The sequence below is a fragment of the Setaria viridis genome, chromosome 5 (genome assembly GCF_005286985.2).
Source record: "Setaria viridis chromosome 5, Setaria_viridis_v4.0, whole genome shotgun sequence".
Classification (NCBI taxonomy): Eukaryota; Viridiplantae; Streptophyta; class Magnoliopsida; order Poales; family Poaceae; genus Setaria; species Setaria viridis.
In genome coordinates, this window is record NC_048267.2 from 12,258,326 (window position 1) to 12,283,831 (window position 25,506).

At 54.7% G+C, this 25,506-nt stretch overlaps 2 protein-coding genes across 2 annotated transcripts; one reads left to right on the top strand and one right to left on the bottom strand.

Annotated features, from left to right (window-relative positions):
- Positions 1–8,729: 8,729 nt before the first annotated feature.
- Positions 8,730–10,392, bottom strand: LOC117856792 (uncharacterized). The gene is given in 4 exon segments (XM_034739183.2): positions 8,730–8,739; positions 9,112–9,398; positions 9,585–10,104; positions 10,201–10,392. Coding segments are annotated over 4 exon segments (1,002 nt in total). The 5' UTR covers positions 10,386–10,392.
- A 10,914-nt stretch (positions 10,393–21,306) lies between these two features.
- On the top strand, positions 21,307–24,218 carry LOC117855253 (G-type lectin S-receptor-like serine/threonine-protein kinase SD2-5). Its single transcript, XM_072294234.1, has one exon. The coding sequence runs from the start codon at positions 21,468–21,470 to the stop codon at positions 24,069–24,071; it is 2,604 nt and encodes an 867-aa protein (XP_072150335.1). The 5' UTR covers positions 21,307–21,467; the 3' UTR covers positions 24,072–24,218.
- The last annotated feature ends 1,288 nt before the right edge of the window (positions 24,219–25,506 follow it).

Here is a 25,506-nt window from a genome sequence, read left to right on the forward strand (position 1 = left end):
CATCTTTTTGAAGTGTTAACACTTAACTAATGGCATGGCATACTGATTATTTAAACCTAGCCTTTAATTCAGCTTGTCTATGTTAGATGTTGTTAAACTCACAATGTAATTGTTGTAATGTGCTCCTACTGTATAGGTTAGATCCTAGATTCTAGCCTTGACCGAGATGTACATGTATTTAACCACCTCTGCTCATGAATGAATCTGTGTTGGATCAAACTCTTTCTACAGAACTATTTAAGAGCTACTTGATGCATTTGCTTTTGTTAGTTGATTTATCAGCACATCCCCTAGGTTCGTTTCTGTTGAAAATTTTGTGTTGGAATCTCCAATCTGCCTTGAAAGTTAAACTGTTTGTTTATTTTGATAGAGAATTGATCCATAATGTTCCATTTGTCCCTATAACAAGAATCATTTGGCATGGTAGATTAATTCGATAATTTCATTGGCGGACTTCATGGCTGCTTTATTATGCTGATGTTTCACTGCAATTGTGTTTCATGCTTTAGCACAATAATTTCTGAATATTTACTGATTTAGGTATGCTCTAGTATGCTTATGTTTTACTGCAACTGTATGCTCATGTTTTGCTGCAACTGTATGCAAGTTTATTGCAACAATTACCAACAGTTTACTTGTTTAGTCTACTCTATTATGTTCACATAATTCTGCAACTGTATTAGGTTGTTTTGCTCATGTTTTGCTGCAACTGTATGTAAGTTCACTGTATGCTCGTTGTTGACTGTATTAGGCTGAGTTGATAAAGGTCCATGAAATCGGCCAAGGAGCTTTCGCATCTCTTGAAATAACCTATGACTGAGGTCGTCCATGATCCATTTTCGCATCTTATTGTTGTTCAGTCTCACTTTGTAAGTGCTGTTAATTTGGAATAAATAAAAAAATTATGGTTGTATTCAGGTTGGTGGGCTCAGCCATAAGGAGATTGAAGATGATGAGGAGCCAGCTGGATGGTTACCTCATGGAGGAAGTGGCTCAAGTCCTTCGGATCAAGCTCTGCATGAATTTCTGACTCGGAATGCCCTGTTTTTTTCACTTCTCCAGTTGTGTTAAAGCCTATGGATAATGCTGAAGTCCTGAACCAGCTACGCATTACTTCCGACCCTTAGTGCCCTGTGGAGGTTTTCTTTTCTTTGTGGTTTGTTTAAACTCTTGAATGGTATGCAAAACTATGGAACGTATCTAAAATGCTGTTTTCTAGAATGATTTTCATAAACTTGTAAAGTTTGGTCTTAGATAAGTTTAAACTGGAGGTTTATTTTTTTGGTTCGGTTTAAACTCATGGATGGTATGCAGATGTATGAAGTGCATCTTAAATGCTGCTGGATGTTAAGCTTAAACTGGAATGAAATGGAACATGGTGTGGCTCAATTCGTAGCAAATGGTTCATTACACGAGTAATCATTCCAGTGTGGGCCAAATCACCAATTGTAGCGCAAGCAGGAATGTTCGCAACTGCTTGAAAACATACTCTCATCATTGGCTGTTTTCACTATTTACATGAGTTGATCTAGGCATACGTAGAAGTCATCCAGGTAGAAACGTGGTCTAGACGAGTAGATCCGGCTTGTAGGCCCTTTTAAACTTCCAACCAATGGTTCAACCAGCATCCTTCATCCATGACCGGCAGCATCAATTTTCTGCGGTACGAAAAACACTTGCGGTACTGATCCGGTATTTAGCTTCACCGGGAAGCAAGACTACCATGTTCTTCTGAACCTTCTTTTTTTATGTCTTCTGAACCTGCATCACTGCATGAGACTAAATAAAAAGCAAGTTCCATGGAACCTCCGTGAAAGTAAAGAAATAATAAATTCTACAGAATGCCGTTTACGAGACGTCTTCTCTAACTTGTCTAGTCAATCTAGCAGGTAGAACACAAGACATAAGAGAAATGATGAGGTTACTCTCGCACATTCAACAGCTTTGTTAATCTATATGAGAGTAGAAAAGATTCGTCATCCTTGGCAAAAACCAGATTCAGAAGTCTGGAAGAACTCAACATTACTATGCCGTCTTGTGGGCTGACCAAGTGATCAACACCCAGCTTTCTAGTGCTTGATAACCAGATGTTGTTTCAACACTAGAAAATGTAACAATCACTTAATGTTAGAAAAACAATCATATATTCATGTGCAGCTGAAAGCTTGGCAGCTCAGCTACTGAAATTAAATATTTCTGTAATCAAAAATACATCTTTTTTAAGTCAAAGGAGACAAGAAACAAAATAGATATATCACTGGAAAAATATTTGCATGTAGAACTGTTTACATTGCTATTTGTCGTTGTCAAGATTGGCGGATCAAGACTTAGACTAGTAAATTTCTTTTATGCACGTAAAGCCTCAGGTGGTGGCGTGGGAGACACGGGTTAGACTGGTTCGGGCAAGGGAAGCCCTACGTCCAGTATCAAGGATGCTCGTATTGCCCACGCGGGGTTCTGTAGTAGGGGTTACAGATTGACGAGAGAGGGACTGGTCCCAAGTCTCTCTTGTGCTTGTGCTCTCTGGGAGCGTATTAATGTGCTTGTGGCTTGTGAGAGAAGAAGCCCCCCTCCCCTCCGGCCCTGGGTTCCTCCTTTTATATCGCAAGGGGGGTGGCCGGAGTTACAGCTGGGATCGGGCGAAGAGGAGCGTGAAGTGTAAACGTAGTACGGTAAAAAATACGGCAGGAAGGAGGAGCAAGTTCCTAGATGCCCGACGCCTCCGCCGGCCTCTGGCGAGCGCCGGCGTGCATGCCGGAGGGGGAGGCGGCCGTGTGCCAACTGTCGTCGCTCCCTACAGATAGCTCATTCGGCATTCGTAGGCGTCGGGTTATGATGAAGGCGTTTCGTCGTTATTTCGGTGTCCGTTGGAGAGGACGGTGGATGATGCTGTCCTGATGATGGCTCCTGGAGAGAGGGCGTCACATACTTGCTGCCGGGCGTGTGGGACCCGAGGGCGCGCGGGGCCCGAGGACAGGCCAGTCTCTCCTCCGCTCCGGTCGGCGCAGGCCATGAGTACCCTGCGGCGAATGGAAGCGAGCCGCCAGCACTGTAGCTTGTACAGTTTGGTCATGCATGGGTACTTGCGGCGGGTGGCGTGAGGAGCATGGTCACCCTTCCCTCTACCAGGCCTGCGGCGCATTTATGACAAGGTCGACGGGGGGGGGGGACCCACAGGTTTGTTCATCTTGCCCACCTGATCCGCATCCGAGGGAATGCCTACCCTGGGGGCCCCAGCGAGCCCGACCCCTTCGCTTGGGGTCGGACGAGGCGGAACCTTGTGGCGAGGGGTCGGGCGCCTCCGACCCCGGGGCCGCAGTCGGACGAGGCGGAAGCCTCGTGGAGGGAGGTCGGGCGCTCCTGACCCTGAGGCCGCGGTCGGGCGAGGCGAAGTTTTGATTAAGCTTAGGTGGGCCCGGGCCTTCGCGTCTGCTCCTTTAAGCGGTATTTTAGGGGATCGTAATATTTCCCCCCAACAGTAGCCCCCGAGCCTGTGGTGGAGCTAAAGTGCTCCTCCAGAGGCTTCTTTCGCCGTTTCACCGCAGATTCTGTTTTATGGCACGCTTGTTCTATCCCAGCTTGGCCGGGGAACCTGCGAATTGTGACCACACGCGTGGCCGTCGGTTGCGATGCTGGCCCTCGAGCCCCCGCGCGTTGCAGGAAACCGGTCGGGAGGCCAGGTCGACTTTTGATCGTTGTCCCTCAAGCGTCCGTTCGCTAGGACGGAGGGGTTGAGCCGGGCCACGTTATCCTCGTTGGACGAACCGTGGTGCTCGTTTGAGCTACAAATGGGTAGGTTCGAGTGGAGTCCCGGTCCCCGTTCGGGGGGGTCCGGCTCGGGCCAAGCTGGTGGCGCACTCCAATTTCTCGCCGGCCAATTCATATAGTTCCCGGATCCGTTCGGCCGGATCTGGGGGCTCGTTGCCTTTCCCCGTGGAAAAACCATGAACTTTATACCGGGCGGGACTCGAACGTGAGGTCGGGACGCCCTTGGCTTTCGCTCGCCTAGGTGTTGGCTGCTAGCGGACCCGTCCCTTCTCACCCCTTGCTCGGGGGATGTCCTGAGGCAGCTGTCGAACCCGTGTCGGGCCAGCTTTCGAACCTCTGGACCGTAATGGGCCGTAGGGGCGTTTTCAGCCCCGTATCCCTTTCTTACCTCCCTGTGGGCCTTGGGCCGGAACGGAGCGGTCGTCGCGTCTGGGCCGAACGTGGGGGACGTCGTGGGCGTGCCATCCGGGAGGTGGAGTATGGGGAGCGCCGTCCCGCGAATCGAGGAGGATAGGATGTTTTCGCGACCGATCGTGCGCGCGGTTTTCGAAAAGGAAACGGGCGTGGCAGGGGCGTACCTGGCGCTGCATTTATAGCGGCAGGGGCGTCGATTTGGCTTGTCCGGTACCTTTCCTATAAAAACGGGAGCCCGCCGCGCCGGTTCCGCCCGCCTTCTGCATTCGAGCCTTCTCGCCTTCCAGCCTCACGCTTAGTTCATCCGCGCCTGCTTCATTTCCTTCGCTCCAAGCCGCGCCCTTTCTTCCCGTCTCCGTCAATCTCCCCCCTCCTCCGGCGATGGGTTCCTGGGGGATCTCCCATTTCACCTCCTCGCGCGCCGAGGGCCTGGTGCGGAAGGGCCTCCTCTGCGAGAGGACGGTGGCGGGCGAGTGGGAATTGCCGGGGCCGGAGCAAGTTCTGACGCCTCCCTCCGGCTATGTCGTCTCCTTCGCTCACTTCCATGAGCGGGGGTTCGCTTCTCCCCTGAGTCGTTTCTTCCGCGGGCTCCTCCACTACTATGGGCTCGAGCTCCAACACCTCAACCCCAACGGGATCCAGCACATTGCGGCGTTCGTCGCACTGTGCGAGGGATTCCTGGGCATCGAGCCCAACTTCTCGCTGTGGAAATACTTTTTCACAGTGAGTTTGTACCAGAAGACGGGGAAAACTGGGAGTCAGCAGCGGTCGCCTCCGGTGCCGATCGGGTGCGCCGGGATCCACCTTCGTCATACTCGCTCCAAGGAGTACATGGCGATGAAGACCTCGGGGTCCCACAAGGGGTGGCACAACCAGTGGTTCTACGTGAAGAACTACCCGGACTCCCCCCTGCCGGCTTTCACCGGCCGTACCATCGACGCGGCGCCGGAGGTGTGGGCGTACGGGCCGGTGGAGAAGGAGAAGAAGCGGTTCTCCAACCTGCTGCAGGCCATCGAGCAGCTGAAGAGGAACGGGCTCACTAGCGTCGGGGTCATCGGAGCATACCATGCCCGACGGGTGGCGCCGCTGATGCTCCGGATCCGGCCGCTTGCCGCCATGACCCCCGACGCGCCGACCGAGGGCACCGCCTTGGCGACGGGCGCGCTCGCCGCCTCCGAGATCCGGCAACGGATTCGGGAGGCGCTGGAGGACAAGGACGTCGAGTACCCGATTCCCGGGCACCCGCCGATGCGCCCGGACGCAGGCTTCATAGACCTGGTAAGGAGTTGAGGCGTCGTCCTCCTTTCTTTGTATCCTGTGATCGTCACTCTGACGCGGAGCTGTTTTGCGTTTGTAGGGCCCACTAACCCGGGTCGTGGACTCGCTTCCGCCGGTGCCGGAAGATGCTGAGCGGCGAACGCGCAATCGTCTCCTTGCCGAGGCGCAGAAGCGTCGTAAGGACAAGGAGACGGCGAAGAAGCGGAAGAAGGCCGCCAAGGAGTTCCAGCGGCGGCGGAGGGGGTCGGTCGTGTCCGACGACGACGATGACGACGACGACGATGATGAAGAGGATGAAGATGAGGAAGATGATGAAGAGGAGGAGCTGATTTCCTCCCTCCGATCGGGCGCCCTTGCCATTCGGGAGGCACCCCCGCGGATGGCCGCGGGAGGTGAAGCGGGGGAGGCGTCCGCCCGGGCTTCGGCTCTACCAGGCCCTGGGGCTGCGCCTCAGGGGCTAGCACAGCGCGTCCCCCAGGAGTTAGCGCGGGACGCCCCCCAGGGGTCGGCGCAGGGCGTCTCCGAGGAGCGGGCGCGGGACGCTCCCCAGGGGTCGGCAAGGGGTGCCCCCCAGGGGTCGACACGGAGCGCCCCTCGGGGGTCTTCGGAGCCTGCCCCCGCCGCAGCTTCGGAGCCGGCACGGGGCGCTCCCCAGGAGTCCGCTCAGGGCGCTCCTCAGAGGTCCGTGGAGCCTGCCTCCACCGCCGTGCCCGCTACTGGAGAGCAGCGAAGCGGCGACAAGCGGCTGCTGCCGGATGCCTCGGGGTCGGCGTCGGGCTCCGAGTCGAAGCGCGCGCGCCGCCCTTGTGCTTCAGGGACGTAAGTTGGCCTTCCTTGCGCCTCGTTCCTCTCCTGTTCTTTGGTCCGTTTCTGCTGACGTCCGTTCATTGATGTGCAGCGCTGCTCCCTGAGGCCTTACCCTGCAGCTGGCGCCTAAGAAGGCGCTGCGGTTGTCGACCTCCTCCGGGGGGCGAACCGCGGTCCCGCCCGCGGCGAGCGGCGGGGTCCCTGGTGAGGCCGCGGACCCCTCCGCGGAGGTGGCCCCTGTGGCGGCGGCTGGCGGAGCGACGGCGGCGTCAGTCGCGGGAGGGGGAGCGGACCCCACTCCACCTTCGGTCCCCCCGGTCACCCCTACAGTGCAGGGCGCAATCCTCCTGGGTTCTCAGGCCGGGGAGGTGATCGACCTCGACGCCGACGAGGCAGAGGGGACGGCGGCGACGGGAGGTAGGGCGGAAGCCCCCGCAGCCGTGGCGGGATCAGAGGCGGAGGGAACGCCTGCCCCCGAAAGCGCGGCGGCGGCGGAGGCAGTGGTGACGGAGGCGGGGACCTCCGCCCCAATCACCCCCGTGGGAGTGGCTCCGGTGGCGGAGGCGGAGGGGCCCACTGGGATACCGCTGGCGGCCTCGGCGGCGACGAGCATGCAGGTGTCGGGGCCGTCGGTAGACCCGGCGGCTTCTAGTGCAATGGTGCCGACCTTAACGGCAGCGTCAGGGTCAGCCCCTGCCTCGGCCTCGGCTCCCTCCGTTCCCAGGGCGTGGAGGGGGTCCGTCCTTCGCTGGTCATCCCACGATGACCCGCCGAGGCATCTCTTCGCGCTGGACGACGCCGCTGAGTGGCACAAGTGGCAGGCGATGCAGGGCGGCCTTGCCCACATCCAGGCGGCTCTGTCTTCGACGTTGGGGGTTCTTGGTAACACCGTCCTCCCTGGCAGCCAGGTATGTTGCTCCTACTGTTGGTGATCAGCACCTCCCCTTTGCTTTTTTCCCTAACGGCACGTTGCTTTGCAGGCTCTCCAAGAGGGCAGTCGGGGGAAATCTGATTTCCTCCGGCGGCAGCAGGGTCTCTGGGAGCGCTTCAACGCCGAGAGGAAGCGTACCAGGGACCTGTCCCTGCAAGTCACCGCCGCCCAGGGGGTCATTCGTGACCTGCAAAGGCGTGAGGGGGCGGCGTTGGAGGAGGCGCGGCGAGCGGAGGCCAAGCTCCAAGCCGTCACTGAGAAAGCCCGCCTCGACCACGAGGAGTTCCAGGCTGTCGCTAAGAGGGTCCGCCGCGACGCCGAGGAGCTTCAAGCTGCCACTGAGAGGGCCCGTCGTGACGCCGGGGAGCTTGCGCAGCTGAGGGGGGAGCGTGAAGCCCTTAGCGCGGAGACTGGTCACCTTCGCTCACAAGTGCAGGGACTGCAGTCCGCCGTGTCTCGAGGAGCCGACCGGGAGCGCGAGTTGAAGGCCTGGGCCGACGGTGAGGTTTTTTCCGTTCCCGCGTTCCCGTGTCGTTTGTGTTCTGTTCTTTGACTTGGTGGGCTTTTCTGGATGGTTCCTGCAGGCGAAATCGCCAAGTTGCAGGGTTTGCTCGGCGCGGAGCGCAGCGAGCACGGCGTCCTGCGAGATGCGGTCCGCGTCGTCTGCGATGACTTTGGCGTAGTTCCGGAGGAGGGGTCGAGCTCTCTGCCGGCTCGTGTCCTCGGGGTACGCCATCAGCGTCGCGAGATCGCCGTGGACGCGCTTCACATCGGCATGCGGCGAGCCTTCGGGGTCTTCGGCTCCCATTATTCTGGCATATACTTTGCCGGGATGAGTGAAGGGTACGCCGCCAGTTACACCGAAGCTGAGCTGGACGGGATTGATGCAGCGGTGTCCGCACCGGCGGAGGCCCTCGCGAAGCTCCTGGAAGATGAGGCCGTCCCTCCTGCCGACCCCTCATCAAGTTAACTGTACCGGGCTTGTGCCCAAAAGTGTAATTATGTCAGTCTTGAACTTGTTTTGCGATGGCCATACGGGCCTGTTCTATGACTTCGTTGTGCGAAAGGTCCCGATCCCCTTTGCTGTTCCTTTGGGCTCGAAAGCTTAGAATGCGTTGTCGGGTGCGTCAGTAAGTTTTGATGGGCGAAGGTGCCGTAGCCGCTGGGGCGTAGGTTTTTTTCGCAGTTTGATCAAACTTGCCTGAGCACCGTTCACGCATCCTTCTCTTTTTTGCACCCAAAAGTCTAGAAAGGGAGTGTTCGGTTTGAAAAAGAAAAAACGTTTCTTTTAGATGGCGCCAAGCGGCTGGGGTCGGAACCCTTGATAGCCCCCGAGGGGTATGCGGTCCTGGAGCAAGGCCAGGGTCGGATACCCTTGAGCTTAAAGGAAAAGGCCTGAACCAAGGCGGCTCGGGGTTTCTTTTTTCGCAGAAGAACAAAACTGGTAGCCCCCGAGGGGTATGCGGCCCTGGAACGAGGCCAGGGTCAGATGCCCCTGAGCTTAAAGGAAAAAACGGAATTGAAGGCAAGCTTATGCAGAACTTGGAAATAAGAGCTATGGGTAAAAGCGCCTTAGCTGTTCTATGTTCCAGGCGTTGCTGAAGACCTGCCCGTCGGGAGTTGCCAGCTTGTAGGTGCCTGGCCGTAGCACTTGCACGACGATGAACGGGCCTTCCCATGGGGGAGTCAACTTGTGCCGACCCCTGTTGTCCTGGACGAGGTGGAGCACTAAATCACCGACGTTGAAGGCTCGGCCTTGTACCTTGCGGCTGTGGTAACACCGTAGAGCCTGCTGGTATTTAGCCGAGTGTAGTAGGGCTACGTCTCGCGCCTCAACGAGTTGATCTTGTGCGTCCTCGAGTGACGCCTGGTTTCCCTGTTCGTCGTATGCCTTGACCCTCGGCGACCCGTACTCTAGATCGGTGGGCAAGATGGCCTCTGACCCGTAGATCATGAAGAATGGGGTGAACCCCGTTGCCCGGCTGGGGGTCGTTCTCAGGCTCCAAAGGACTGCGGGAAGCTCCGCAACCCACCGTCCGCCGAACTTTTTAAAGCGGTCGAAGATCCGTGGCTTGAGACCCTGGAGTATCATGCCATTGGCTCGCTCGACTTGCCCATTCGTGCGGGGGTGCGCCACGGCCGCCCAATCCACTCGGATGTGGTGGTTGTCGCAGAACTGGAGGAATCTCTTCCCGGTGAACTGCGTGCCGTTGTCGGTGATGATGGAATTTGGGATCCCGAAGCGGTGGATGATGTCGGTGAAGAACTGTACCGCCTACTCGGACCTGATTTGCGCCACTGGTCTTGCTTCGATCCATTTGGAGAACTTGTCGACAGCGACGAGCAGATGGGTGAAGCCCCCGGGCGCCTTTTTGAAGGGTCCGACGAGATCCAGCCCCCAGACCGCAAACGGCCACGTGATGGGGATGGTCTGCAACGCCTGCGCGGGCAGGTGAGTCTAGCGGGCAAAGAACTAGCATCCTTCACAGGTGCGGACTACCTGGGTAGCATCCGCGACCGCGGTCGGCCAGTAAAAACCTCGTCGGAAGGCGTTGCCAACGAGGGTCCTTGGCGTGGCGTGGTGACCACAAGCTCCGACGTGGATATCCTGGATCAGCGCCTTTCCCTGTTCGATCGGGATGCAGCGCTGGAGGATCCCAGTGTGGCTTTTCTTGTAGAGCTCCCGGTCGATGATGGTGAAGGATTTGGCGCGGCGCGCGATCCTACGGGCCTCTGTTTTGTCTGCCGGGAGCGTGTCGCGGACGAGGTAGTCGAGGTATGGGGCTCTCCAGTCGATCGGGGGGTCGGCCCCCACCGCGGGGTCTGCCGTGATTTCCATGACCACGGGGTCGGACGGATTGGCTCCCGGGGCCGAGTCGGGCAAAGCAGTGTCGATTCCCTCGGGACTGGTGCTCGGGTCCGGGACAGGTGGCGCGTTGCCGACCTCCCCTGGCTCGGGTCCCGATCCCAGGGCTGGGGGTGCTTCGCCGACCCCTGCCGGCTCTAGATAACGGATTGAAGGCTTCAACTGGTCGCTAACGAAAACGCCGTCGGGGACGGGCATTCGGCCGGACGCCGCCTTCGCCAGCTCGTTGGCGGCTTCGTTGAAGCGCCTTGCGACGTGGTTGAGCTCTAACCCGTCGAACTTGTCTTTGAGCTTACGGACCTCGTTGCAGTAGGCTTCCATTTTGGGGTCGTGGCAGCTCCACTCCTTCATGACTTGTTCGACGACCAACTGGGAATCGCCCTGGACGTCCAGCCGACGGATACCCATCTCGATAGTGATGCGGAGTCCGTTGAGGAGGGCTTCGTACTCGGCGACAGTATTGGATGCAAGAAAATGGAGGCGGATCATGTACCTGATGCGCACGCCCAATGGAGAGACGAAGACGAGACCCGCTCCGGCGCGGGCCCTCATCAGTGACCCGTCGAAGTACATTGTCCAGTACTCCTGCTTCTCTGGCGCCGATGGGGTTTGAACCTCCGTCCACTCTGCCACGAAGTCGGCAAGTGCCTGGGACTTGATGGCGGTGCGGGGGACGTAGGTGATACCCTGGTCCATGAGCTCAAGCGCCCACTTCGCGATTCTCCCCGTAGCATTTGGGTTCCGGATTACTTCACCTAACGGGAATGATGAAACAACCGTTACCGGGTGGGAGGTAAAGTAGTGACGCAGCTTCCTCTTCGTGATAAGGATGGCGTAGACGAGCTTCTGGATCTGTGGATAACGCGTCTTGGATTCGGACAAGACTTCGCTGATGAAGTACACCGGGCGTTGCACCTTGAGAGTGTGTCCCTCCTCTTCCCGTTCCACCACCAGGGCCGCGCTAACCACCTGGGTGGTCGCCGCGATGTAGAGCAGGAGGGACTCGTCATCGGTGGGCGGGACTAGGATCGGGGCCTTCGTCAGGAGGTCCTTGAGTCGGTCAAGTGCCTCTTGGGCCTCGCTGGTCCATTCGAAACGGTCAGACTTCTTCAGGAGCCGATAGAGAGGAAGACCTCGCTCGCCGAGGCGCGAGATGAAGCGGCTTAGAGCTGCTAAGCATCCCATGACGCGTTGCACCCCCTTTATGTTCCGGATTGGCCCTATGTCGCCGATGGCCGCTATGTTCTCCAGATTTGCTTCGATGCCGCGCACGGAGACGATGAAGCCTAATAGCATGCCCCTTGGGACTCCGAACACACATTTCTCGGGATTGAGCTTAATACGCTTATCCCTCAGCCTTTCGAAGGCTAGTTCTAGGTTGGGAACGAGCTGGTCGCCCCTCCTGGATTTAACCACGATGTCGTCAACGTAGGCCTCAACGGTCCGCCCAATGAGGTCTCCGAAGCACTTCAGCATGCATCGCTGGAAGGTAGCCCCCGCGTTTTTGAGGTCGAACGGCATCTTAACGTAGCAGTAGGGACCAAAGGGGGTGATGAAGGAGGTAGCGAGCTGGTCGGCCTCTTTCATCCCGATCTGATGGTAGCCGGAATATGCGTCGAGGAAGCTGAGGGTCTCGCACTCGGCGGTTGAGTCGACTATTTGGTCTATGCGTGGTAAAGGAAACGGGTCCTTTGGACACGCTTTGTTGAGACCGGTATAATCGACACACATCCTCCATTTCCCGTTCTTTTTTGGTACAAGGACAGGATTAGCCAGCCACTCGGGGTGGCGCACTTCCTTGATGAACCCGGCCGTCAGAAGATTCTGGAGCTCTTCGCCGATGGCCTTACGCCTTTCCTCGTCGAAACGGCGCAATCCTTGCTTCACTGGCTTGGAGCCGGCTCTGATGTTCAAGGAATGCTCGGCGACTTCTCTCGGGATGCCAGGCATGTCCGAGGGCTTCCACGCGAAGACGTCGCTGTTCGCGCGGAGGAAGTCGACGAGCGCGCTTTCCTATTTGGGGGATAGGGCCGCGCTGATCCGCACAACCCCTTCGTTGGAACAGCCGGGATCGAGAGGGACTTCCTTGATACCTTCAGCAGGCTCAAAGGAGATGTTCGGCTGCTTGGAGTCGGGCCGATCCTCGGTGGCCTCCGCAAGCTGGACCGCCAAGCCGCTCATGACGGTGATGGCCGCGGCGTATTCGCAGCACTCTACGTCGCACTCGTATGCCTTCTGAAAGGTCGTGCCGACGGTGATGACCCCGTTGGGCCCCGGCAGCTTGAGCTTGAGGTAGGTGTAGTTGGGGATAGCCATGAACTTTGTGTAGCACGGCCGTCCCAAGATGGCATGGTAGGTTCTGCGGAACCCCACCACCTCGAAGGTGAGGACCTCCTTCCTGTAGTTGGAAGGGGTCCCGAACAAACGGGCAGGTTGATTTGCCCGAGAGGCGTCGCCTGCTTCCCTGGCACGACGCCATGGAAAGGCGCCTTGCTGGGATGGAGGCGGGAACGGTCGATCCCCATAGCGTTGAGAGTCTCGGCGTAGAGGAGGTTGAGGCCGCTGCCCCCATCCATGAGTACCTTGGTGAGGCGCGTTGTGCCGACGATGGGGTTGACGACGAGAGGGTAACGCCCCGGATGCCGGACGCGTCCAGGGTGGTCGAACCTATCGAAGGTGATGGCCGGCCCCGACCAGTCAAGGAAGGCCAGAGTCGCAGGCTCGGTCGCGTAGACCTCCCGGCGCTCCAGCTTTTGCTGGCACTTGGTGTCGTATGCCGCGGAGCCGCCGAAGATCATGAAGCAGCCGTCCACCTTGGGGAAGCCGTCTTCCTTCTCTTCGTCGCCCTTCCTTTCCTCATCGGGCTTCCGCTTCCGATCACCTTTCACCAGATTGCCCACGAAGTATCTCTTCATGAGGTTGCAGTCTTTGTAGGCGTGCTTCACGGGGAACTCGTGATTCGGGCACGGTCCCTCAAGCAATTTGTCGAAGAAGCTGGGAGCGCCCTCGGGGGGCGGCTGCCCCCGCTTGCGCTCGACCGTGGCCATGAGGGGGGCCTCGCGCCGTTGTTTGCCCTTCTTCTTCTGCTGGCGGTTGGAGGTGCCTTCGTCGGCATCCTCCTCCCGTTTCGCCTTGCCTTTGGAGCGGTCGAAGATCGCTCCGACGGCCTCTTCACCCGAGGCGTAGCTAGTGGCGATATTGAGGAGCTCCTCCGTGGTTCGCGGGCCTCGGTGCCCCAGCTCGTGGACGAGGGGCCGACAAGATGTTCCTGCTAGGAAGGCTCCTATGATGTCGGCATCCGCGACGTTGGAGAGCTCGGTGCGCTTTCTGGAGAAGCGCCGGATGTAATCCCGGAGGGACTCGTCCGCCCCCTGGCAACAGCTCCAGAGATCCCAGGAGTTGCCGGGGCGCGTGTACGTGCCCTGGAAGTTTCCTATGAAAACCTCCTTCAGGTCGTTCCAGCTACGAACGCGTCCCGAAGGGATATGTTCTAGCCAAGCTCGCGTTGAGTCAGCCAGGAAGAGGGGTAGGTTGCGGATGATAAACAGGTCATCATCCGCCCCGCCGGCTTGACATGCAAGTCGGTAATCGCTGAGCCACACTCCAGGATTCGTCTCCCCTGAGTATTTGGCTATACTCGTGGGTTGCCTGAAGCGAGGCGGAAAAGGCGCATTCAGGATGCGCGTAGAGAAGGCCCGGGGCCCAGCCGAACCGGGGCTCGGGCTGCGGTCTTCCCCGCTGTCGTAGCGCCCGCCACGATGGACGTGGTAGCCTCGATCTACCCCGTCCTCCCTGTCCGCGCGAGAGCGTCTCCGCGCGTTCAGGGTGTCGCGGGCGTCACGGACGAGGCCGACGCGCTGGTGGACGGATCGAGCCTCGCCTCCCGCGGGTGGTGGAGTCCGTCGGGCGGACGCGGCCTGATTCGCCCCCGGAGGGGGTTGATGGACAGATTCCCCCCGCCTTTCCGGGGGCGCGTCGGGCGTCGCCCGGCTGGCGTTCTGCCCGCGTCGCCAGGACGCCGAACTTTCCGCCTGCTGGACGGCAGCGCATTCGAGCAGGTTGCGCATCTCCTGGCGTGCCCGTCGCTCCTCGGGCGTCGCTGGTTCGGGGAGCTGTCGGAGCAACACCGCCGCGGCTGCGACATTTTGGCTAGCGCGGGCGAAGAGCTGCGGACGCTCTTCGTCCGCGCAGATGCGTTGCTGGACGTCGCGCGCCCGTTGTCGCGCTCCCCCCTCGTGGTGGGGGTGCTCGACTTCTTGGCGGGTGCCCGCGCGCGCCTCTGGTTGCCGAGAGCACTCCGGGGCCCTTGGTAAGGCTCCGGTTGTAGCTGCGGCGCGCGAGGGGGGAGCACTTTGTCTCCCCTCGGCATCGTTGCCGTTGGATCCCTCGGAGTGCGCGTCGACCACGAGGCACTCGCGCGAGGGGTGGCGACTCCCGCTGCTGGAGCCAGCGTCAGAGATCATCCTCGTCGCGCCTACGAGCTCGTTGCTCGCGGGCAACACGGTCATGGACCGCGCTAGGAGGCGTCCGTAAGCCCCCGTGGCGTTGCGTAGCCTGAAGGGCCATCCCCCTGGTGAGGTCCTTCCGGTAAGCGAGCGGCCGCTCGCCGCCGTCCCGGCGGCAGGGCCGGGGGCAGCTGGGCGAGCGGGTAGGACGAGGACAGGGATCAGCTTGATCCCTTCCCCGGTGGCGAGGAAGTCCAGGCTCCTGAATCGGATCAGGGAGCCTGGAGCAAAGCTACTATCGTAATTGGCCATCTGAGGCTGGGAAGGTACGCGCAAAGGTCCCCTACCTGGCGCGCCAACTGTCGTTGTCAAGATTGGCGGATCAAGACTTAGACTAGTAAATTTCTTTTATGCACGTAAAGCCTCAGGTGGTGGCGTGGGAGACACGGGTTAGACTGGTTCGGGCAAGGGAAGCCCTACGTCCAGTATCAAGGATACTCGTATTGCCCACGCGGGGTTCTGTAGTAGGGGTTACAGATTGACGAGAGAGGGACTGGTCCCAAGTCTCTCTTGTGCTTGTGCTCTCTGGGAGCGTATTAATGTGCTTGTGGCTTGTGAGAGAAGAAGCCCCCCTCCCCTCCGGCCCTGGGTTCCTCCTTTTATATCGCAAGGGGGGTGGCCGGAGTTACAGCTGGGATCGGGCGAAGAGGAGCGTGAAGTGTAAACGTAGTACGGTAAAAAATACGGCAGGAAGGAGGAGCAAGTTCCTAGACGCCCGACGCCTCCGCCGGCCTCTGGCGAGCGCCGGCGTGCATGCCGGAGGGGGAGGCGGCCGTGTGCCAACTGTCGTCGCTCCCTACAGATAGCTCATTCGGCATTCGTAGGCGTCGGGTTATGATGAAGGCGTTTCGTCGTTATTTCGGTGTCCGTTGGAGAGGACGGTGGATGCTGCTGTCCTGATGATGGCTCCTGGAGAGAGGGCGTCACATCCTTGCTGCCGGGCGCACGGGACCCGAGGGCGCGCGGGGCCCGAGGACAGGCCAGTCTCTCCTCCGCTCCGGTCGGCGCAGGCCATGAGTACCCTGCGGCGAATGGAAGCGAGCCACCAGCACTGTAGCTTGTACAGTTTGGTCATGCATGGGTACTTGCGGCGGGTGGCGTGAGGAGCGCGGTCACCCTTCCCTCTGCCAGGCCTGCGGCGCATTTATGACGAGGTCGACGGGGGGGGACCCACAGGTTTGTTCATCTTGCCCACCTGGTCCGCATCCGAGGGGGATGCCTGCCCTGGGGGGCCCAGCGAGCCCGACCCCTTCGCTTGGGGTCGGACGAGGCGGAACCTTGTAGCGAGGGGTCGGGCGCCTCCGACCCCGGGGCCGCAGTCGGACGAGGCGGAAGCCTCGTGGAGGGAGGTCGGGCGCTCCTGACCCTGAGGCCGTGGTCGGGCGAGGCGGAGTTTTGATTATGCTTAGGTGGGCCCGAGCCTTCGCGTCTGCTCCTTTAAGCGGTATTTTAGGGGATCGTTAATATTTCCCCCCAACACTATTCCTATTCATACTCAAATAAAAGGGAAAAGAAAAGCATCCCTGAGAGTTTATTCGAAGTGATCTGTTTTAGATAATGGTTGACTAACTTATAATTGTGTAAACTGAAAATGCTGCTAATGCGACCAAATTGGGATAAAAACGTGGTATATTGAGAGAAGGAAAAATAATGATCAAAACCATTAGAGTTGCCTAGCTGTGCATTGCAATTCGAGTATATAAGAATGGTTTCAGTTATTCTTCCCTGTGTTTCTTTCCAATTTGCATAGCATCATACCGTGCTAATAGCTAATAATGTAAATTCACAATATCAATATGGCTATCGATTTACTACACGTTTCTAATGCTGCACTAAAGGTGCTTGCCATCCAGTGGTCTAGCACAAAAGAATTGTAATTAACAGGTAGGCCAGTCAAATGTATTTACATATTCTGCCCTCAAAAATAATGGAGAGCAACAGTTAGAAAATCAGTTCAAAGGATTGGTTTAACAAATTTGCAGTCACAAAGCTTGCTCTCAGATGGATCCTTCCACCATGATAAGTTGCCAGGTATATACATTGTGCCGTTTGATTTTTGTTCGGGCATGGGAATTTTTAGATCAGTCCTAGCATGTCCTACGACCAAGAGAAAGGTAGGAGAAATGGGCTTGAAGCAGCAACATGATAAAATTAATATGGATAAAATTCGAAAAAACATGGGCAAAGCTTTGTTCCTATAAACAGCTGTTAGGAAGTATATATGTGTATTATGAAGTATTTATTCTTTCCATGTATACTTTGTATTCCTTGTACCTCAAGACATATTGACTATATAATAGAGGTCAACCCCCCATTAGGGTGTGTGGTGTTTCCTCATCTAATTCTCTACATAGTATCACGAGACCGGAATCAATCTAATATGGGACTCTCCTTCTGCTCCACTCCTCCTCCCCAGCGCACCTAGAACCCTAGGCGCCCACCTGCGTGGCGGTGCTCCCTCCCCTCCTTGCACTAGCGCAACCCCCCTTCCTCCCATGGCCACCCACTCCACCGCCGACTCCTCCCTGTCCGGCGGCGACCTCCTTATCTCCGGCAATGCCACCGCCCCTCCTATCGGCTCTGGCACCCCTGCACCACCTCCTGGTCCGCCTCCTGGCGCCGGCACCTCTCCTGGTGGCGGCCTGCCTCTCATTCATACGCCGCTGCCCGTCGTCCACCCCTACGTCACCGTCTCCGTCAAGTCTCACGTCCCCATGATGTTGACGATGAAGTCCTCCACCTACTCCAAGTGGGTGTCCTTCTTCAAGTCTATGTGCGGCAAGTTCAGCCTCAAGTTGCACATCGACGGCACGGTGGCGCCTTGTCCCCAAGACCCCAACTGGGATCAAGCGGATTGCTGCGTCCACTCCTGGTTCTTCAGTTCTGTCGATGACTCCGTCCTCGACCTCGCCATGACCGACGACGACCAGACCGCCCAGGATCTCTAGCTTGCCATCGAGGGACTCTTCTGCGCCAACAAGCAGTCCCAGGTGATCTTCCTCAGCCACGACTTCCACTCCATGACGTAGGGCGACTCCTCCATCGCCGAGTACTGTCAGCGCATGAAGACCCTCGCCAACGCCCTCCGCGACGTCGACCATCCCATTCAGGACACCTAGCTTGTCTTGAATCTCCTCCGCGGCCTCAACCCGCGCTACTCCAAAACCGCCGACGACATCACCAACTCCACCACCGGCTTCCCCAGCTTCGCCCAGGCTCGCGACATGCTGACCTTGAAGGAGCTTCGCCTCACCAACGAGGCAAAGGTCTCCACCTCCACCGTCCTCCTCGCTGCGACCAGCTCGACGCCTTCCTCCTCTACCTATTCGGGCGGGTGCCGCTCCTCCTCTGGCTCAGTCCAGGGCAACGGCGGCGGCGGCGCCTTCAACCAAAAGAAGGGTGGCGGCAGCGGTGGTGGCGGCAAGAAGAAGTGGAACGGGAAGCGCAGTGGCGGCCGGTTCCAGCAGCCTACTTATGGTGGACAGCAGGCCGACCAGCCACGCCCCTCCGGTCCGTGGTTCTGCTTCAGTCCAAGGATTGGACCCTATGGCGCAAAGCAGCAGGCCGGCGGCTATGGATCCGATGGCGTGGGCGGCTAGCATGCCTCTGCCCCCGGACTCCTAGACCCACCACCCTAGGTGCACACGGCGTACACTCCTCTCCATGCGCCTGTCCAGGAACCCTCGGCGGCTCCGATGTGGGATCAAGCCGATCTGGTTGATGCCCTCAACCAGATGGCCCTGCACAATGGCGGCTGGGTGGTCAACTCCAATGCCTCCGGCCACGTGGCTTCGTTTGATGGTATACTCCAATCTCGCCTACCTCCCTCTCATTCTTTCATCACCGTAGGCAACGGTTAAACTCTTCCTATTATATGCCGTGGCAACTCCACCCTCTCTACCCCCACTTCATAGTTCCACCTAAATAATGTCCTCATTGCTCCCTCTTTAGTCTGTAACCTAATTTCTGTTCGTTAGTTTACTAGGGACAATAATCACACTATAAAATTTGACGTTCTTGGTTTTTCTATCAAGGACATCCAGACTAGATGTGTGATTCTTCGGTGCAATAGTGCTGGCGATCTTTACACCATCCCACCTGCCGCCAGCCCAGCAGCTCCCCACGCCGACCTCGCCACCTCCTCCAGCTTGTGGCATCTTCGTCTTGGTCATTCAGGTTCCGCCGCCATCAACACTCTTAGACTTCATTCCTCCATAGCTTGTAATAAAGGGACACATACTTTATGTCATTCGTTTCCATATACTTCTCCACATAACGGGGAAGCTGAATGTGTTCTCCACACTCTTAATAATGTGACTCGCACCTTGCTGATTCACTCGTCTATGGACGCCTCATATTGAGCTGAGACGCTCGCCACCGCCACCTATCTTCTGAACAGGCGCCCTTGCTCCGCCGTCCAGAACGATATTCCCTATCGCTTCCTATATTCCCAGCCTCCCGAGTACTCTCACTTGCGTATATTCGGTTGTCTTTGCTAGCCTAACCTTTCAGCCACGGCACGCCACAAACTTGCTCCTCGCTCCACAGCCTATGTCTTCCTTGGTAATCCCTCTTCTCACAAGGGGTACCGCTGCCTTGACTTGCCCGTCGAGTCATTATTTCTCGTCATGTTATCTTCGATGAGCCTGTTTTTCCCTTCTCCTCCCACCCCACCCTCTTGTCACAGCTCGACTTCCTCTTGTAAGTCGACTATATTGTTGCTTGAAACTATTCAAGTTATTGTAACCATTGGATGGGTTGGTCACAGAATAAACTATTCTATGGCCATACGTGGAGTATACTATATATATAGTTTTTCCTATATATCCAAACATAACGCATATCCGGTCAAAACGATCAACAAATTGTAACGGGTGAAGTACTTATCTGCCGATGCCCAGCCGAAACTAGTAAATTTACAGTAACTCTCACCTTGGGATACAAGTAGGAAACGTCTATTCTCCCCTCGGTCGTCAGCTCGCTTTCATGCCCAGCGCCTCTTGTTTGCTCATGTGAGCTAAAGTGCAGCTGATGAGCGTGTAGTGTTTCTGACCATCGTCAACCACGTGTCCATGAAGAATGCATGTATCGGACAGGAGCCTGTGGTTCACAGTTTCACACCGGTAAGTGTGGCACCAGCGCCTACCGCGGGGCAGAATTCGTCTACGAGAAAGCGACCTCTGATTTGGCTTTTGAGTTGGTCGTTGATGACGGCAGCGATCGGTGTTTCCGATCTTGGAAACGACCTCTGACTCGTTCGCGATGCGTTCTCGAGTTCAGCTGGCTCGTCACCTTCAGATACGGGCAGGAAACCTTCACAGCATGTGGCATCTCGATCGGGAGGTGGCCTCCGGACCAGCACGAAATGGCTGACCTGCAGACTGCAGTAGTGTTTTTTTTTTCTTTTCATGAAATATCGAAGGTAACTGTATTTCCTGCAGTAGGCGGTGTCCGTGAGAGCCAAACGGCGATCACCGCAGAACGAACTCGTCTACGAGAAAGATAATAAGGTGTTGTTTGATCCTGGAGCTTCATGTCATATCAAATATTCGGAAGCTAATTAGAAGGATTAATATGAGTTAATTATAAAATTAATTATATAGATGGAGGCTAAACGGTGAGATAAATCTATTAAGCCTAATTAATCCATCATTAGCAAATGGTTATTGCAGCGGCATATTATCAAATCATGGACTAATTAGGTTTAATAGATTCATCTTACCGTTTAGCCTCCATCTGTGCAATAAGTTTTGTAAATAGTTTATGTTTAATACTTCTAATTAATATATAAATATTCGATGTGATAGGAACTAAGTTTAGCCCGGAAAACACCCATACGACTCCGATATTCACAAGCGGCAGCAGGCGAGGTCGCACAAGCGTCTCCGTCGTGCTTCCGTGTTGTGTTTCTGTTACCTTGCCGCAGTAGCAGCATGTATTATTAGCTAGAAAACTATATATAGCAAACGTAGAAAACGGATTAAGTTCTGCAAGTTATTTTGTTTGAGAAATCATCAAATTCAAGTCATTATAGGGTCTAGCCGCGTTTAGGTGCAAATCTATCTTGACGACTCCTGGTCGTGGAGGTTCATGACAGACACTCCTGGAGTATGGCCATAGTATGCGCCAAAACTTTTGCTCGGTTGTATACGTTTTCCAAAGTTGAGCCCTCCCTTTTTTTTCCTTTATATAGGGGTGTTTGATACAAGTACTAAACTTTAGAAGGGTCACATCGGATGTTCGGACGCTAATTAGGAGGACTAAACATGAGCTAATTATAAAACTAACTGCAAAACCTCTATACTAATTCGCGAGAAGAATCTATTAAGCCTAATTAATCCATCATTAGCAATAGTTACTGTAGCACCACATTGTCAAATTATGGACTAATTAGGCTTAATAGATTCGCCTCGCAAATTAGACTCCATCTGTTCAATTAGTTTTGTAATTAAATTATATTTTAATTAGTATCTAAACATCCGATGTGACATGTCCGACGTTGGATCCAATAGTCAGGAGACTTGAGATTTGGCTGTTGGGATGGTGACGACAGAGATCGGCGCCTCCGATCTTGAAAACGACCTCAGACTCGTTCGCGACGCGTCCTCCAGTTCTTGCCCGTCAAGCACTCAACAGCCAACAGTCAACAGTTGGCAGCGGCACCGACTGCTGTGCTGAGTACATCCAATCCAAAACCCCAGAGCAGTGTGCGTATCTGCCAACGCCTAACTGAAGGAAGTAAAACTTGAAGACTGCAGCGACACTCGCCTTTCAGATGCAAGTAGGGAACTGTCCATCTCGTCCCTCGGTCATCTGCTCGTCTTCAACCCAACAACCCCTCTTGCTCATGTGAGCTTCCCGAATTGCTACGCTACACTAGCTCCCTCCCTCATGCTCCATGCCTCCCTCAACCTTCCTCTGCCTGCTGCTGGCCGCCGCGCCCCTACTCGCGCCGGCCGGCCGCGTCCACGCGCAGGGCGGCTTCTTCCCCACGCCGGCATCCACTAAAGTGTCCACCAGCTGGACCATCAGCCTGAAGGCGGACGGCCATGGCGCGCAGCAGCACTTCGGCTACATGGACGGCATGTCGGTGAGCGTCTTCCTCCTCCAGTCCGTCCACGGTCCGACGCAGGAAGGCCTCTGCTTCGCCGCGTGCTTCTACTGCACCGACCCATGCACAGATTTCTACTTCGGCGTCTGCATCCTCCAAGTCGACAGCGGCGGTTTCCTCAGCTGGCCGAACGCCGGCACCCTGCAGGTCGTCTGGTCCGCGAACCGGGACCGCGCCGTCCGTGAGAACGCCACCCTCAGCTTCACGGCCAGCGGCGACCTCCTGCTCCGGGACACCCATGGGAGCTTCGTCTGGTCCACGAACACCTCAAACCAGTCCGTTGCCGGTATGACCGTCACCAAGTCCGGCAACCTGGTGCTCTTCGACGGCAAGAACTTGCCGGTGTGGCAGTCCTTCAGCCACCCGACAGATTGCCTGCTCCCGGGCCAGCAATTGGTGGAGGGGATGAGGTTAACGCCGAATGCCTCCGCCACCAACTGGACGAGCAACAGTCAGCTGTATGTTACTGTCCGTGCTGATGGTTTATATGCATTGGTTGAATCTTCGCCTCCTCAACTTTACTACCAAAAGACGGTGCCCAAATCCGGAAACAGGAAAACTTACATGACCCTGACAAATGACTCCGTGGCAATCTTCACATCCTCCTCCTCTGACAATGTATCAACTCTAGAGACGGGCAGCACGATCAACATAACAGCAGGAGGAATGGGGTACATAAGGCTTGAATCTGACGGACACCTGAAGTTGTATAAGCATAAAGGAATAGACGGATGGGTGATGGTGCAGGATATTCTGAAGGGGCAGGTAGATGATTGTGCTTACCCGACCGTCTGCGGTGAGTACGGCATATGCAACAATGGGCAGTGTACATGCCCGATTGTCAACAGCTCTACATACTTCAAGCAGATTGATGACCGCAGGATCAACCTCGGATGTGCACCGGTGACTCCAATTTCTTGTGCGTCGATGCAAGACCACCAGCTCCTTGCTCTAAGTAATGCTTCTTACTTCAATTATGTAGATTCAAGGGCCGCTTTGCCTCAGATGATTGATGAAGAGAGTTGCAAGAAGGCCTGCTTGCAGAACTGCTCCTGCAAGGCTGCATTCTTTCAGTACGGTGGTAATGACACTTCTCAAGGCTCATGTTACCTTCCAACACAAATCTTTTCGTTGCAAGTAAACCAGTGGGAAGTAACTCATTATAGTTCTTCTGCATACCTTAAGGTGCAGATCACACAGCCACCCCCAAGTCCTAGTCCCTCGAAATCGAATGGTACAGCAAATAGGTCGACACCCAAAGGAAGTACAAGTATTACTGCAGGCGCAATTGCTGGCTTCACAGTAGCAGGAGTCGTCTCTTTACTATCTGTGATCATCATTACATTAGTGATCCTTCGGAGGCGATATCAGCTTAGAGATGATGAGGACGAGTTTGGAGAAGTACCAGGTATGACTACTAGGTACAAATTTGAACAGTTGAAAGTAGCAACCGAACAATTCAGCAAATTGCTTGGGAAAGGAGGATTTGGGTCTGTTTTTGAGGGGCAGGTAGGCGAACAGAAAGTTGCTGTAAAACAGCTGGATCAAGCTGGTCAAGGAAAGAAGGAATTCTTGGCAGAAGTTGAGACAATTGGAAACATTCATCACATAAATCTGGTGAGATTGATCGGCTTCTGCGCGGAGAAATCTCACAGACTCCTAGTGTATGAATATATGTCCAAAGGATCATTGGACCAGTGGATCTATTTCCAAGATGCAAATAGGCCTCTGGATTGGCATACACGATGCAGGATTATCACTGATATTGCCAAGGGCCTAGCTTATCTTCATGAAGAGTGCAGGCAACGAATTGCTCATTTGGATATCAAACCACAAAATATCCTCTTAGATGACAACTTCAATGCAAAACTTTCTGATTTTGGACTATCTAAGATGATTGACAGGGATAAGAGCCAAGTGATTACAAGAATGAGAGGCACACCTGGATATTTAGCTCCTGAGTGGTTGACATCACAAATCACTGAGAAAGCCGACATATACAGCTTTGGTGTAGTAGTCATGGAAATTATCAGTGGGAGAAAGAATCTTGATTATTCCCAACCCCAAGAAAGCATTCATCTCATTAGCATATTGCAGGACAAGGTAAGAAATGATCAATTGGAAGATTTGATTGGTATGAATGGCAATGAAATGCAAATTCACAAAGAAGAAATGATCCAGATGATGAAGCTCGCCATGTGGTGTTTGCAGATTGATTACAACAAGAGGCCTCAAATGTCGGTTGTTGTCAAAGTACTGGAAGGTACAATGAATGTGGAAACTAATATAGAATTCAACTTTGTAGCTACGGTTCCAGGCAACCTTGGCAATGATGGGAAGTTGGCTTCATCTGCTCCACTTCTAGCCTCTCATTTATCAGGTCCTAGGTGAAATGAACCTATTCTGAGTAAAGATCACGCATAGAATATTTGTATACCAAGAATCAACCATGTTACAAAAAATTGTATATTCTGATGTACGCAAATATTTCCCAGCAGTCTTCTCACATGAATATCAAAATACCATTAATTTTTTTTATATGGACCAGATGAAGAGCACAGTTCAAGTTTTTTGCGGTGCCAGTTAATTTTTCTCTATGGATAGAATAAGTATCAAGTTTATATATTCTACAAATAATGCTAGAATTAAGTGTAAACACTGACAACATAACTTTATGTTAGATCTTTGTTAGTGTTAGGCTTTTGTGTTCCTGCTTTTCAAGAAAGAGTGACGGTAATTCTGAGCATTAGTTGTGGTTAATAACAAAAAAAATTAACTAAACAATTTCACAAATTTGGAGAGTATACTTGCAGTTGGTCTTATAGCTACAGGCTTGTCCCGTGATATTTTTTAAAGTAAAGAAATTGCAACAGATACCTTGTACAATGTGTGAGCAGTAGGCATATATAACCAGGCAGAAAGGTAACACACAAGTGAAGTTGAAGTAGTATTATGTACCAGTAATCAGTAGATGGTTCCATCTATAGATAAAATGCCACTTGAACAGAGCATTCTTGCTTAGATATACTTCCTGAGAAACCATATACATTTTGACACCTCTGGCATGCACTTATAGTTTGAGATGCCCTGTTGCTAGTTGTCTTCATATTGTGTCATTTGTCTGGCATCAAAAATTGCAGCTTGATTTCACTTCCCTTCCTGCAAAGCCAATAGAACTATACGAGGAGGCTGTTACTAGTTCTTTCCATTCCTTGATATTGCTAGGAGCCAGGAGTTAAACCACATTTAGCTTATATAATTTGTTCTCTCTGAGATGATTCATCTAGAAGCATCTCTGATAGCAACAATCAGCGGATCTCTCCATAATAGCGTAAGGATGAATTGATCAAACCCATGAAGATGCCCAAGATCAAGGCAATTCACTGTTTCTATCAGTCAAAGCACTAGTTACTGGCACGTTGCACCTCCAAATCCACTGGAGGTTTCAAGAATGTTCATGGTGCTCTTGTTGCAAGAGATACAAACCCTCTCAACATTAACCAATCACCATATTTCCAGCCAAAGACGACGAAGGAACAGGCTTAGATATAGCAAACCAAAGTGTCCCCTGGCTCTCCATTTCCTCAGCCACTCAGTTTGCATCCTGAAACTCAGAGCACACGACCGCAATTCATCACATCATCCTTGCTTGGACCTGATCCTTTGCATTCCACAAGTACCCCAGATGCAGCAGAAGGCTGGAGAACTGGAGATCGCTTCACTGCAGAAACAGCATCAAGATCGAGCACTCGTATCCTATAAGGAGCACGTTGGCTCTCTGTTTCGCCCACCACTGACAGGAGAGGCAGGACCGCAGGAGCAACTC